The sequence below is a fragment of the Mytilus edulis genome, chromosome 6 (genome assembly GCF_963676685.1).
Source record: "Mytilus edulis chromosome 6, xbMytEdul2.2, whole genome shotgun sequence".
Classification (NCBI taxonomy): domain Eukaryota; kingdom Metazoa; phylum Mollusca; class Bivalvia; order Mytilida; family Mytilidae; genus Mytilus; species Mytilus edulis.
In genome coordinates this window covers 15,725,174-15,739,538 of record NC_092349.1, presented here as the reverse complement: position 1 = coordinate 15,739,538, position 14,365 = coordinate 15,725,174, and the positions used below count along the sequence as shown (strand labels likewise).

The 14,365-nt window shown below is 30.2% G+C and overlaps 1 protein-coding gene across 1 annotated transcript; it reads left to right on the top strand.

Annotated features, from left to right (window-relative positions):
• The first annotated feature begins 4,561 nt into the window (after positions 1-4,561).
• On the top strand, positions 4,562-9,910 carry LOC139525996 (uncharacterized). The gene is made up of 3 exons (XM_071321181.1): positions 4,562-4,673; positions 8,173-8,227; positions 9,141-9,910. The coding sequence occupies exons 2-3, from the start codon at positions 8,173-8,175 to the stop codon at positions 9,860-9,862; spliced, it is 777 nt and encodes a 258-aa protein (XP_071177282.1). The 5' UTR covers positions 4,562-4,673; the 3' UTR covers positions 9,863-9,910.
• Positions 9,911-14,365: the final 4,455 nt, after the last annotated feature.

Genomic DNA, 14,365 nt, shown 5'->3' with positions numbered 1-14,365 from the left:
ATACAAAATGCTCTATCCAAATGAAAAAAACAATGTTCTTCTCCGATGACAAATAAAGGCAACAGTAGTATACCGCTGTTCAAAATTCATAAATTCATGGACAAAAACAAAATCGGGGTAACAAACTAAAACTGAGGGAAACACATTAAATATAAGAGGAGAACAACGACACAATATTAAAATGTAACACACACAGAAACGGACAAAGCATTAGACAAAATCCTTTGAGAATAATAAATAAAACATCAAAACCAAATACATACACCTATTTGAACTATATTTCCCGATAAACCAGTTTGACCAACCGTTGACTGTTGATGGAGTGGTATTTCCTTATTTACTACGTGTATATCTTCTGATAAAAAATATGAACATCATGAAAGTTCACTTTGTATTATTGTTATTTTTTGTATTCTATAATAAGTATGTTCGTATATATTTGTTTTGTGTATTTCCTAAATGGTCTTAAACATATATCTGCATATGAATATGTTTATCTTTATGGACATACCAAACTAGCTTGTAAGTCTCTTTCGACATTTTTTTAACAATGAAAACAAAACGATGATAAGTCGAATGGTATTTTGATCATATTTGCCTATTTTTATTTCTGACTTTGAATTGCTGGTCATTTTGTTATTCTGAAATACGGACAGAGTCACCAAAAAAGGTAAGCGGTAATTAAGTTTGAGACCAACTCCTGTATGAAGTAATGCTATTTTTAGGGCTGTGATTTTGTAATGTTTTCGGTTTTTATTCTACAGCTAGTCAACACTTCCGTTTAATCATATATATCTATTATAGAATCCTTTTATAAAATTTACTGTTTGCAAAACTATGTGTTATTCTTGATAATAATGATGTTTTTTGTCCTAGGCGGATTACCCTGGCCTCACACCTTTTTGGAACTTTTGGTCCTCCGCGATCTTCAACTTTGTAGTTGTTATGACTGTCAAACTATTTACATCTGAGTATAGTTTTGTCTGTCGTATAAACATATTTTTAACCTGTTACCTTTTGATGTCTATAAGCCGTTCGTTTTTCTGTCCTTTATTTTCTCCCATTTATATGTTTATTTATTACAACCCTGTCGTGCAATGTTGTCATTTTAATGTTATAATTAACACTTCCATTAAAGCGGGAAGTTTGGCAAGACAAAAACAACAGGTTCAACCCACCCTTTTTTCATAAAATGCCCTGTACCAAGTCAGGAAAATGGCCATTGTTGCATTATCGTTTTTTTTGGGTGTTACATTTTGCTGTTTTGTCTCTGTTGTGTCGTAGTTCTCTTTTATTTGATACGTTTCCCTCAGTTTTAGTTTGTAACCCGGATTTGTTTTTTCTCTATCGATTTATGAATTTTAAACAGCGGTATTCTACTGTGGACTTTATTTAGGTTATGTTGAATGGTTTTTCGATTTTCTTGTAATAATCTCATTTTCTATTTATATTTTTTCCCTAAACACAATATATTTTTATAGGATAAACAATGTTATAAACGGGCAACAACTTCTGCAAAGAATCGGCTGTCGTTTTTGGAAATTTTTAAATATTTGTAGTTCTATGATTATTTTTCTATTATGCTAATGTTTATCTACCATAATTCCTAATAAACTCTAAAACAACTAGAAATATGATTCAGCAAAGGCTACCTTTAACATTTGTTTTTCAACCGTCACTGATGAGTCTTTCGTAGACGAAACGCACGTCTGGCTCAAATATAAAATTGCAATCCTGGTATAGTTAATAGTTATCAAAGGTACCAGGATTATAACTTAGTACGCCAGACGCGCGTTTCGTCTACACAAGACTCATCAGTGACGCTCATATCAAAATATTTATAAAGCCAAACAAGTTCAAAGTTAAAGATCATTGAGGGTCCCAAATTTCCAAAAGACTAAAGGCGCGTCTGGTGTAGTAAATTATTATCCTGGTACCTTTGATAACTAATTCCAAAAAGTTGTGCCGAATACAGCTCTGAGATGAGTTTATTTTCATAACACTTGTTACTGATTATTTTGGTCAATGTCGAACTATTTGTATATGTTATATTACTAATCGATATTGTCATTTCTTTTAAATTTTCTCACGACCAACATTCAGATGAAGTAAACTCATGAAACGGGTAAACAAGTCAATGTCAAGATGTCAGGATCTAATAAAAGGAGTCTAATGACGATTTCGGCAATCTTGACGTTTTTGTAGATCTAATATTGTATACTGTTAACAGCTTTTCTTAAAACATTGTTTTTGATGTTTATATTAAGGTCTTATTTGCTGACGTTCTCTTTGAGAAAAACGAATTACATAAGCTACTCTAGATGTTTGATTTCGAATTGATTTATAAGTTGAGAATAATTAAAATTGCATTAGATTTTTGATTGAAGAGAAGTAGACCAATGCATTTTGAAGTACTGATCATGTTGATTTGTTGCACTGTTTTTTAACCTTAAGATGTCGTCAAGTATTTACATAAAAAACTAATACATCTTTTTATAGTAAATATATGATTCAAAAACATTTCAAGCATTTATTGCAGTGATAAAATCTGAACCAAAATTAAATCGGTCAAATCCAACAATATTGTCGGTAGAAGTAGAACATCAATCTTTTTAACAAGCACTGGTCAAACCTTCTAAGCCAAGTCGAACTGTTACCTTATTTTGTATTTCTGATTTCTATTGATACGATTATGTTTGTAGATTTTTTTTCAATTAAAAAACAAATACTTATTAAAAATTTACAGATGACGAAAAACAAAGCATTCGATTTAATCTCATTTAGGGTTAACATAATTTACTTATTAAATTCAACTTAGAAAATATACACTTTGCATTGATACATTATCACAGTTGAATTATTGATGGGATCCGAAAACCAGCTTTTAAATGAATTTCCTAATAATAAGAATAATTTCATATGTGTAGTACTAGAGAGGTAGAACATAAAGAAACTAATAATGTGACACGAAATGAAACCAAACAAACAGATATGAAAGTTGTGTGTACACATGAAGGGAACACATCAGATAAATCAGAAATATGTTAACAAAATCCCATGAAAAGAAAAATGTTTATAGTAAAAATGAAATGAATATCGGAATGTATAAGATGTCTGCATATTGACTTATATTTACGAATAATGTCCTTGTAATAATCATAAAATTAAGTAAATGTTTTGACTAGTTTGTGAAATCGAAAACTCTAGTCTTATTATATTTTGGTAATACATAGATTTCTTTCGATATAATTAAAAACTTTGTTATAAACATGAACGAATCGACCAAGTTAAGATATATCAACACCGTAAGATGACAAGGGAATGTCATCATATATATGATAGGTCTATTTGTGTTTCTTGTAACTTTTACGTTACCCTAAAAGGAAGATTATATAATCTTCATCAATTCAAATTACAATGCATTTTGAAAAAGGATGTCAACAAGTACTCAAGAACTCAAGTATCGCTTGGTAGTTGCTAGTATCGAATACCAAAAGTTTAGTCGACTTATCGGTTTTCTGTTAGATTATTGTCACCTTTCTGCAGTTAAATTGATAATATTTAAGAGCACCTCTCTGGATATTAGATAGTAAAAAATAGTTTGATTTATCTTAAGTAAAATTCGCGTATAATGTGTCATTTGAACTTTCCCCGAAAAGAGGTGGACTAAGACAAACATATGTACGCCATAGCACATATTTTGGTCCTCGAAACAAAAAAATACCAACTTCAACTTTATTTAGTAATTTTCATTATTCACCCAAACAAGTACAATTTTAGAACCATTTAATAACGCAACATCTAATCAAAAGACGGCCAAAAATACTTGATGTAGCTCGCTTACATAAGACTTTTAAGTCTATAAATTTGGTTAGATTGTTTATGAAAAAAACATATTTATGTTAATAAAAGTAAATCTATGAAACAGAATTTTTAAATAAATTGTGAGAAAAGAGGTTTTATATGTTTTAAGAAAAGAAAAAGAAAAAATGGTGTCACCGAACTTGTTTTCTTCGTACAAGTAAAAATTATAAATTTCCCTATCAGACCTGTTTATATTTTTTACCAAAAGAGTTATCTCCCTTTAAATGGATTATTTGAAAAAATGATTCTAAAAACACAAAATTTGATATTTGTTCTAATATTTTGATTAACACAATAAATTACCAAAATTTCTTTATTTAGATCAACAGTCTAACCAATTTATTGCAAATCTGTCTCTAAATAAGCAGATTTAGGCAAATACTAGACCGATTTTTTCCTGCATTTGTACAATCCAATATGGCTATATACAATGAATACACCTTAAGTGTCATACTATTAGATCAACAACTTAGATGTCAAGGTTGGCTTCAATAACAGTCGTCATCATAAATTGATAGTAGCACAAGCTTCCATTTTTGCCACACCTTTTGAACATCAATGTGTCGTAAATAATAAAAAGGTATGCACTCCATTCGTTTCAACAATTAAGGTCAATATAATCTTTTTTTAAGTTCGAAAGTATTGCGCAGATATATGCCTTACATAAAGGCCTCACATACAATATCTAATAAATAGATTCACTCTGCAAATTTCTCTCAACAACGTTGTTGAAAGAATTCATTCCCTCTGAAGGAACTGGAAAAGTTTTTGGGAAAAAAATCAATCCGGATAATTGTCGTGTCTATCAGGTTTGTTATTATAGCTTGCTGTTTGATGTTAGTTAATAATCTGTTTTGAAGGCCGTACTTTGCAATATAATGGTTTACTTTTACAAATAATGACTTGGATGAAGAGTTTTCTCATTGTCACTCATACCAGTTCTATTGTAGCAGTATAACTACAGAAAATAATTGCATTTTTCACGTTGACGCCAGTTTTACGTTAACATACACAAACATTACATTATATATCTAAAACTAATTTGTGATTAATGTTAATTATAAGTTAGTAAGACGTTTGCATAAATTGTGCGTGACGCTTATATTGCATTTTCTAATTGCTTCCTACTGTGTTATGAATGTTTGCTCTTCGGCGTCGAATAAAAAGGGAGAATAGATAAAAAGTAAAAGACATGAAAGGCAATTAACACTGTGGACATAAAACAAAAGACGAAAAAAGCAAACAGCAGTTCACAAAACATTAAACAATTGAGCATCACGAACTACTTCCAAAATTTATTCTCCTGTCTGTCCTTGCACATAATACATCAAATGCGATGTTTACTCTGCAAAGGCAACTGTTCTCCCACCTATTGAATTCATAGGATTTCCACGAGGCTTTTGTTTGTTTCCTTGATGTTCTCATCCGAATCGATTTGTAAGATATGATGTTTAATATACTTCTGTCACTGGAAATGTTGAATTTTGAACTCTTCGGAATGCGTCAATAAAAAGTATTAAGTAATAAAGCATTTGGGAAGCTTTTAGGAATTTTTGACCCTACAGGCTCTTAAACGTCGTACTCTATTTGGCCTTTTCAATATTTTTTTTATTCGAGCGTCACTGATGAGTCGTTTGTAGACGAAGCGCGCATCTGACTCAAATATGAAGTTTCAATGTTGGTATCTATGATGAGTTTGTTTATATGCTATATGGACAAATTTTTGGTCCAACTCAGACATGTCAAAACGTATAAAGTTTCAGAACATGTATTCCCACATTCATGACCAATGTCATGTCAAATAGAGATAAAATAAGGTGAATTACAATTATTGCTTAATAAATGTTTTCATAAAAGTTAGCTTACATTTTAATTCAAATACAATAAACAAATTTAAAAGGTTATAAAAATATATCAGTTCAAGTTACATATACAGTAATACTTGTTGCAGCATGGTAGATACTGAATTTATAAATAAACAGTAAATATAAACTATCACACCCTTAATCATGTCAAGTCAAAAAGAGATTAAATATAATAAATTACAATAGACAAATACATAATTTCATAAAATTTGTATTAAATTTAAACAAATATCATAAACAATTGCAAATTGTAATAAAAATAAAAAGCGATCAAATAATTGAAAAGCATTCTGTGTTTTGGGTAGAAGGAGTAGCTTCGTCAGTTTTATGTTGTATTTGATAAGATTACGGTAAGTAATCAGGAAATTGTAATGGACAAATGTCATGTTTTATACAATCGAATCCATCTATGTTAAACTGTCGTCTTAACTGCTGCGGTTTACATATTTACTTCAAAAGATATTTTGGCGAAAACATGTGTTTACGGGTATGATTTCGTTTGATTTTGCTTTTTGGTAAGGGACTTTAAGTTTTTAATTTTCCTTGGAGTTTGTTATTTTTCTTTTTACCATAAAATGATATTGGCAGACCCAAATTGATTTATCTGATGACAAACAATTCAAAACATAACATCAGTAAACCAGTTTGACCACTCATTTACTGTCGGTTGACTATTATTTTCTTATTACACGCACGGGGGGGGGGGGGGGGGGTTGAAGGGGATAGGGGGTAACTTCGATATGTTTTTGGTAGGAGTGTGCCATTTTTGCCTCCAAAAACGTACCCATTTTAATATAACATTCACTGAAATTCAATACCTATAGTTATATGAATATTTAAAAAAGAATGACTTATACTTATATACAATATTTAAAATATGGCCAATGCTTATTTTTGCACTAACTCATCATCACTCATAATTCATAAATATACCAGCTACCCTTAAGTTTTTACCTTTGAATTGACATCCTTTGGTGCGCATATCAATAGCATATTTATATATGATATGTAGATCATACCCCAAATCAAAATACAGTTATCAAACGTAAATGCATTTTAATATAGGATGTCATCAAAAAGGAGGGTAATTTTTATATAAAATCTCGCAAAATTATGACCCATATTTCTGGCACATCCCCGTATACCCAATAATAGGAAGTTACCCCCCCCCCCCCCCCCCCCCCCCCATTACACGTGTGAATATCAATTTATAAAAATGAAAAAGAAAAATAACATCAGCATATATTGTTGGCTTATTATATGTGATTATTTTTAAAGAAGACTACGATTTTATGTATTGAATGGGCTTATTTGAGCGTCACTGATGAGTCTTATGTAGACAAAATACGCGTCTGGCGTATTAATTTATAATCATGGTACCTTTGATAACTTTTATTTCTGCAAATAATATATTTGAGCGTCACTGATGAGTCTTATGTAGGCGAAACGCGCGTCTGGCGTATTAAATTATAATCTTGGTATCTTTGATAACTATTATTTCTGCAAAAAACAAAAGACCTTCGTCATTTAAGGACAACTAGTCAAGAAACAAGTCGACCGAGGATGCTAGGCAAGTTGACTCATTTCTAGTTATTTCTTTGATGGTCGTTTTGTTATTAAAGGTTCTACCTTTTTCGTTTAATTTCACAGCAAAACTAAAATTCGGTGAAAATTTGTCTTTCAAGGGCAATAACAACATTAAGGTTGGAATTGTCTGATACATTATAAAACTAGATACTCCATGGATGATATTAGTCTGGTTTCAATTAGCTCAGTGGTATCAGAGGAAATGATTTTTTGTAGAATTAAGATGAATGCTGCCAGGTAATAAAAATTAAACAAACAAAAAAAGAACATCACAGATGCGTTTATGTCATATACCGACTGTTTTTGACTTACGATTTACTGATCTGAAATTAATATATTCTTGCTTATTTTGTAAAATATGATGATCTTGTGAAGTTAGCTTTTATGTTGTGTTTGAATTTTATTGAAAGTACGATTGTTATTAAAATTACTTGAAATAATAATATCTAAAATAGTATCGTATTTGTATACATGGTCAACAGTTTTACCCTTTTTAAATTCCTGGACGTTTTTATGACCATGCATTACGCTAAAATCACAAGCCAAGTAGTCAACACTTCTTCTGAGTTAACATTTATAATCAGTGATATGGTCATACCTATAAATTAACTGTTGAACAAATTTTCAATTATTCAAAAATAACAAGAATGTTCTATTGCAGGAATAGATCATAGGTATTCATTTTTATTAAGCAAAACTTATCGGAGTGTTTAGGTCTAAAATGCTCTTTTTCTTGTAACTTTAACTTTTTTTAAATTCTGGCGTCAGTTTTTGGTCTTTGTAGACAAAATGCGCATCATGTATACACATTTTAAATCTTGGTATCTAGTTAAAATTAATTTTTTTATTATTGCAGATGACAATGTATGTTATGTACCTTCATTGTGTGTTTTTATTAGTGGGAATTGAAGGTAAGCTTTGTTGTGTGTTACGTTTGACTAAAATGTGTTGTTAAAACAAATAAATTAACGGAAGACATCAAATGTAACGTTCTTTTCAATACTGTACAGAAGCAACGGATTTTCTTGGACTTAAGTATAGAGTGAGACTATATATTCAATACTAGACCAGTAACGAAAAATGTATAAAATTACATCAAAACCCCAATAGAGTCATCTGATTTCTTTTAGAAGATACTTTTCTAAATCAAGAAATGTCTTTTAAAACTCATCTAGATAACTACATACTTGGCAAAAAAGTTATGTATATAAGTAAATATAAAAAAATAAACGTTTAATGTTATGTTTGAATTTTATTGATGAAAGTACATGTACGATTGTTATTAGAATAGCTTTATTCTTTTAAATAATAATATCTAAAATTGTATCATATTTGTATGTATGGCCAATTTTTGTTTTAATCTTTTAAAATACCTGGACGTTTTTATTACAATGTATCACGCTAAAAACACAAGTAAAATAGTAAACACTTCAATATCGTTGATGTCCTTATATTTTGTAAAAATGATGACATTAAATGCAATTCAAATCCCGAGATAGAAAAGTTTAATGAAATAGGCAAATTTCACAAAAGGCAACGCAATGTATGGATCTATAGGTGGATTTATTTGTGTACATACTCTACCTTCGAACTCTTTTCGATAATTGTCTGAGTAGCAAACATATCATACCTTATTATTGCTAAAGATAAAACAAAAGTATAAGAAAATTGACATACGACATGTATGTATTGAAAACGTCAATAATAGTTTTGACAATATACTAGTATATAATGATGATCGTCAATTATCAAATTTTAATATGTAGCATACGTTTTTTTTTCAAATTTGATCCAATGTATTTAACAATTTATTTTTCAATACAGAAATATATGGCCAAAACGAATCATCAAACTTTATTGATTCAATGATCCAAACGAGTTCATCACAATTTATCTTAGATGTGTCGTCTGCACCATCAATTTTCACGTCCTTTCGTATAGAACAGTCGTCACCAATACCAGTCTATTTAGCCTCACATAACACCGTGAGCAGTTTGACGGGAGATTTGGTCTCATCCCAGGAAGTGATAGTAACAGGCATGACAACACGCATAGAACAATTGTCATCAATAGCTGTATCAACTGCATCAAACGCCGAAAACAGTGTGAGCAAGGAGTTTATCTCATCCGCGCAAGTGATTGCAACCGCCATCCTGACAAGTACAGGACATGCGTCTTTAGAATTATTTCCTTCCTCAATGTATTCGTCTCAAGCTGTTTTATCGTCACAATTTTCAAGTGTCCATATGTCAACACAACATGTAACGATAGATGACACATCATCTTTGTCAGCTCAGTCGACACATGCTTTAACATCCGAAAATGTCATACATTCTGTCACACCATCTACCAACATGCATGTTGTATCATCAACACATTCAATAAGTGTAGTTTCGCCATCGACGGCAACGCAATCATCAACAAGCATGACCATTACTAGTAATTTTACCACCCAATCTCCTAGAAGTCTTGGGATTGTTGTGCAAATCTCTCTGCTTAATTTATTCATAATATTTGTAACTGGTTATGTTATTCTCAAAGAATAAAATCTAGTATAGTTTTGATAGTGAAAGGGAATTTACATCGTGTCAAGATGAAATATACATGGTAGAAACAACTTATTTCATATAATAAAAATTAAAGTTTAAGTATTGATTATTTAAATCAACACACAAGGTTTAGTTCTCTGCTAGTTATTCGTATAATTTCATTTAGGCATTTAGAACCTTTGGTGACCCAACACTTTAAATGTCTATAACCATTACGATACGACAAATGGACTAACAGTCGAACGTTCACCTAATCTGACCCAGTCAATTTATAACCCGAGCTCGTCAAAAAAATAAAAATGATTCTATAACAATATCAATGACTGTTCATGTCACCACTTAGATGAATTAAACTAATTATTGTATGTCCTTAAAAACTAAGGATATATGATCTTTCGGTACGATTGTTAAATATAAGACTTTCTTTGACTAGGACATCATGGTAAATAAGATTTTATTTTAATAGGACATCATGATAAATCACATTTTATTTGACCAAAATATAATGGTAAATCAAATTTTATTGAACTAAGACATCATAATAAATCACATTTTATTTGACTAGGAAATCATGCTAAATCACATTTTATTTGACTAGGACATCATCGAAAATCAGATTTTTTTTTACTAGGACATCATGGTAAATCAGATTGTATTTGACTAAGACATCATGGTAAATTGGATTTTATTTGACTAGGACCTCATGGTAAATCATATTGTTTTTATTATGAAATTACATTGAATCATTGAAACTAATGCAAATTTTAAATCCTTTTTGGTCAAATATCTCTTCATCTGTGGCTATCAAATATTCGATTTTGTTCCTGAGGATCTAGAAAAGCGCTTCGAATGCAGGGAAGTTTTGAAGTGTTGTTTTAGTTATTCATACGTTAGGAACTTTGTAAGTTGAAGTCCTGATACAAACGTTGGACGCAGCAAAAATTAAAACCACAAACATACTGAACTCCATGGGAATTTCAAACGTGAAAGTGCCGAATCAAATGGCAAAATCAAGACCTCAATCGAATGGATAAGAACTGTAATATTCCTGAGTCTCAAGAATATTGCAGTTGTTATTCATTCGTTTGATGTATTTGAGGAATTCTGACTGGGAACAGGCATTTTCTTAGGTAGAAAATGGTGGATTTAACCTCGTTTTATAGCGTTAAACCTCTCACATGTATGGCAGTCGCATAACGTTTCATCTTATTGACAACAATGTGTGAACAAAGCAAACAGACATAATTGGTAAAAATATCAAATCAACAGTCAACTTTGTGTTATAATCTTAAACACTATGAAAACAAACAAATATGTAAAAAAGGAGCACAATAGCATAATGACGGTATGTATGATTTAACAGAGCCTCGTCATGTAACAAAAAAACACAAAAGCCATATAGACAAAGCACATTAGCAAAAATGAAAGACAGGAGTACAATTTTGTTTAACAGACACCAATAGACGAGACAACAAATACCACTGGAATATTCAAAACCTTTAAGTCGACGAAACAATGACACCGCCTTGGTGAAACAAACGACAAAAAGACGAGCAGGTCCATAGATCACTATGAACATGTACTAAACTAAGACTAAGGCAACACGACGCCAAAAACAATCTGGGGTGACATCATAAAATCTGACCGAATAAGCATATCCTACTTCTTACTTTGCTTCCGTCCTGAAATAGATGTTTGTGTTTTGTTCAGGAATATTATTGGTTTCTAATACATGTACGTCAATAGGTGTAATACGTCACATCCGGTTGCATACGGAAAAGGTTAAAACAGACAATTCCCTTGAAATTGACAGAAATATTAATCCTACATTGCATTGCAGTTAAAAACCATTTGGCTTATAAAGCATATATCTTTGGTGTTTCAAAGCACCATTTTTGTATTTGGTATTTCTGTAGAATATTTTGAAAACTTGGGGTTGAATAGTTAAGTAAAGCTTGTACACAGGTAAAAAATTTGTTAACTTCCAATTATGTTTTTTTTCTTATATGCATTAAAATAATATGTAAACGCTTTGTCTGTGGGACTCGACAGGATAAAAGTAACTTTACTCATGCCAATAATTTCTGTATTTTTATAAAACAAAGATTACTTCTGTAAGACTAAGACTAAGAGGGGGAAATCAATGGGGTTGTTACACCTTAACCAAAGAACTAAAAGCAACTAAACCACCCACAAAACTAGGATCGTACACGTTCTTGTTGATATTGTGTTATGTATATAAAAAAAGAAGAAGATGTGTTATGATTGCCAATGAGACAACTCTCTAGAAGAAACCAAATGACACAAGAATTAACAACTTTAGGTCACCGTACGGCCTTCAACAATGAGCAAAGCCTATTCCGCTTAGTCAGCTTTAAAAGGCCACAAAATGATAAATGTAAAACAATTCAAACGAGAAAATTAACGGCATAATGTATGTATAAAAAAAATAACGAAAAAGAAATATGTAACCACTGAATTACAGGCTTCTGACTTGGAACAGGCACAAACATACAGAATGTGGCTCTGTTTTCATGTTAATGTGTTACTTTTCCAATTCATAATAAAAGTATAACTATAAGTATATAATTCACAACTTTCGGTGTTCAGAAGGGACTTGTAACCCTGAATGAGCTCTTGAGTGACATCCTCGGATAATTTGTTGTTGCTTAGTTTTAAATTTTCTGTGTAATGGTAATGCTTTTATTAGTTCTTTCTGTCGTTTTCGTTGAAGTTCTGGTGTTTCTTGTGTGTTTATTTTACTGCTTTTATTAAATTGTTGTTTTATATTGTTACTCTCTTGATATATCAATATAAAAAAGCAGCAAACAAAAAGAGTATTATAAAAGTTATTTTACTAGAATTAAATTCATAAATAAAATACACACTGCCATTTATATGCTTCCACCCTTTTCTTAATACATACCAGTCGCATGAAAATTTATTAATAAGCAAAAACAAATAAAAAAATAAATTAAAAAATGAAATTAAACGAAAAATGCTTGGTGAAAATTTTTTGGTTGATTGCAAATGTTCTCATTTAAGAAAAAAAGTAGCAAAAAAAATAAATTCTAAAAATAAATTAAAACTGAAATTAAACGAAAAGTTGCTTGATGACATATTTGTTGGTTGATTGCAAATGTTCACATTTCAAATACCGGAAGCGTCAATCGCCCACTTGATTAGAGTTCAGTTAGAACAGACTGAGAACAAGTGCCATGCATCCCATAAAAACGGTTCCACTGATATACTGAATGACTGCAGACGATGTCGTAGGTGTTGATTTTGATGGTGTATTTCACTGCATGAAATGATGCATTTAATAAAAAATTAAATGCATATGTTATGCATATTAAATTTCAAATTACAAAAAATATTATGCATTTACTTTGCTGGAAAATTTCTAATTTAATATAGATTTAAACTAAATTTAATATTGCAAATAAATTCCCAAATTTCAACCTAGTTTAATATTATTTTTAAATCTAAATAAATTTCAAATTTAAAGAATTTAAGTATAGACTAAATTTGAATAAATTTCTAATTTAAAGAAATGTTTATGTAAATTAAATTTGAATAAATTTGAGATTTAAAGAATTTTTAATATAAATTAAATTTGAATAAATTTCAAATTTAAAGAAGTTTTGATATAATTTAAATTTGAATAAATTTGAGATTTAAAGATCTTTTAATATAAATTAAATTTCAATAAATTTCAAATTTAAAGAATTTTAAATATAAATTTAATTTAATTAATTATGTAATTTAATTAAATGTAAATTCAAATAAATTTCTTGTTTATGACTTATTTAAATTAGAACTTCCATCAAATTTAATGCAATTTAAAGTCAATATAATCCTGTATAACTACTTACAAAACAATAGTGCAAATGAATAATAAAGAAAAGGCAGAATTTTTCCCTCTGCTTTTTTGGAAAAGGGATGTTGGGGATTTGTTTTTACTTTAACCCAAATATCTGGTTTGAAAATATCTAATTAAAAAAAAAAAAAAAAATTAGGAAAAACAGGAATTTTTAATGGTGATAACTTTGTAGCTACTGTACATATAAAATTGATCCTCCAACTTTTCTGATCCATGTTTACAAAGTATTAGACTTGAAAGGCATGGATTGCTGCTCTGTGTATTTACAGTAGAATAATATTTGTGGTTTCAAATGGCAATGTGCAAATGTATAATTTGTCAGTAACATTGAAGACTGTATTTTTCAGATGAAACTTAAACAATAATCCAACGAATACATGTCACTCATTTGCAAAGCTCAATACCATTTTGTAAATATGCCTTTACTTATATGCAAAGAATGGCAATGCATCTGAATTTATATAAGAACTTGAAGAGTTAGAATCTAAGACATACAAAAAACACAAACACCAGATATAAACTATAGGACAAGGCTATCTATGTGTGATTTGGATTTTGACAATGGCAGCAATATACAATACAGGAGATAACAAAAACTTTTGGACAAAGCATAACCA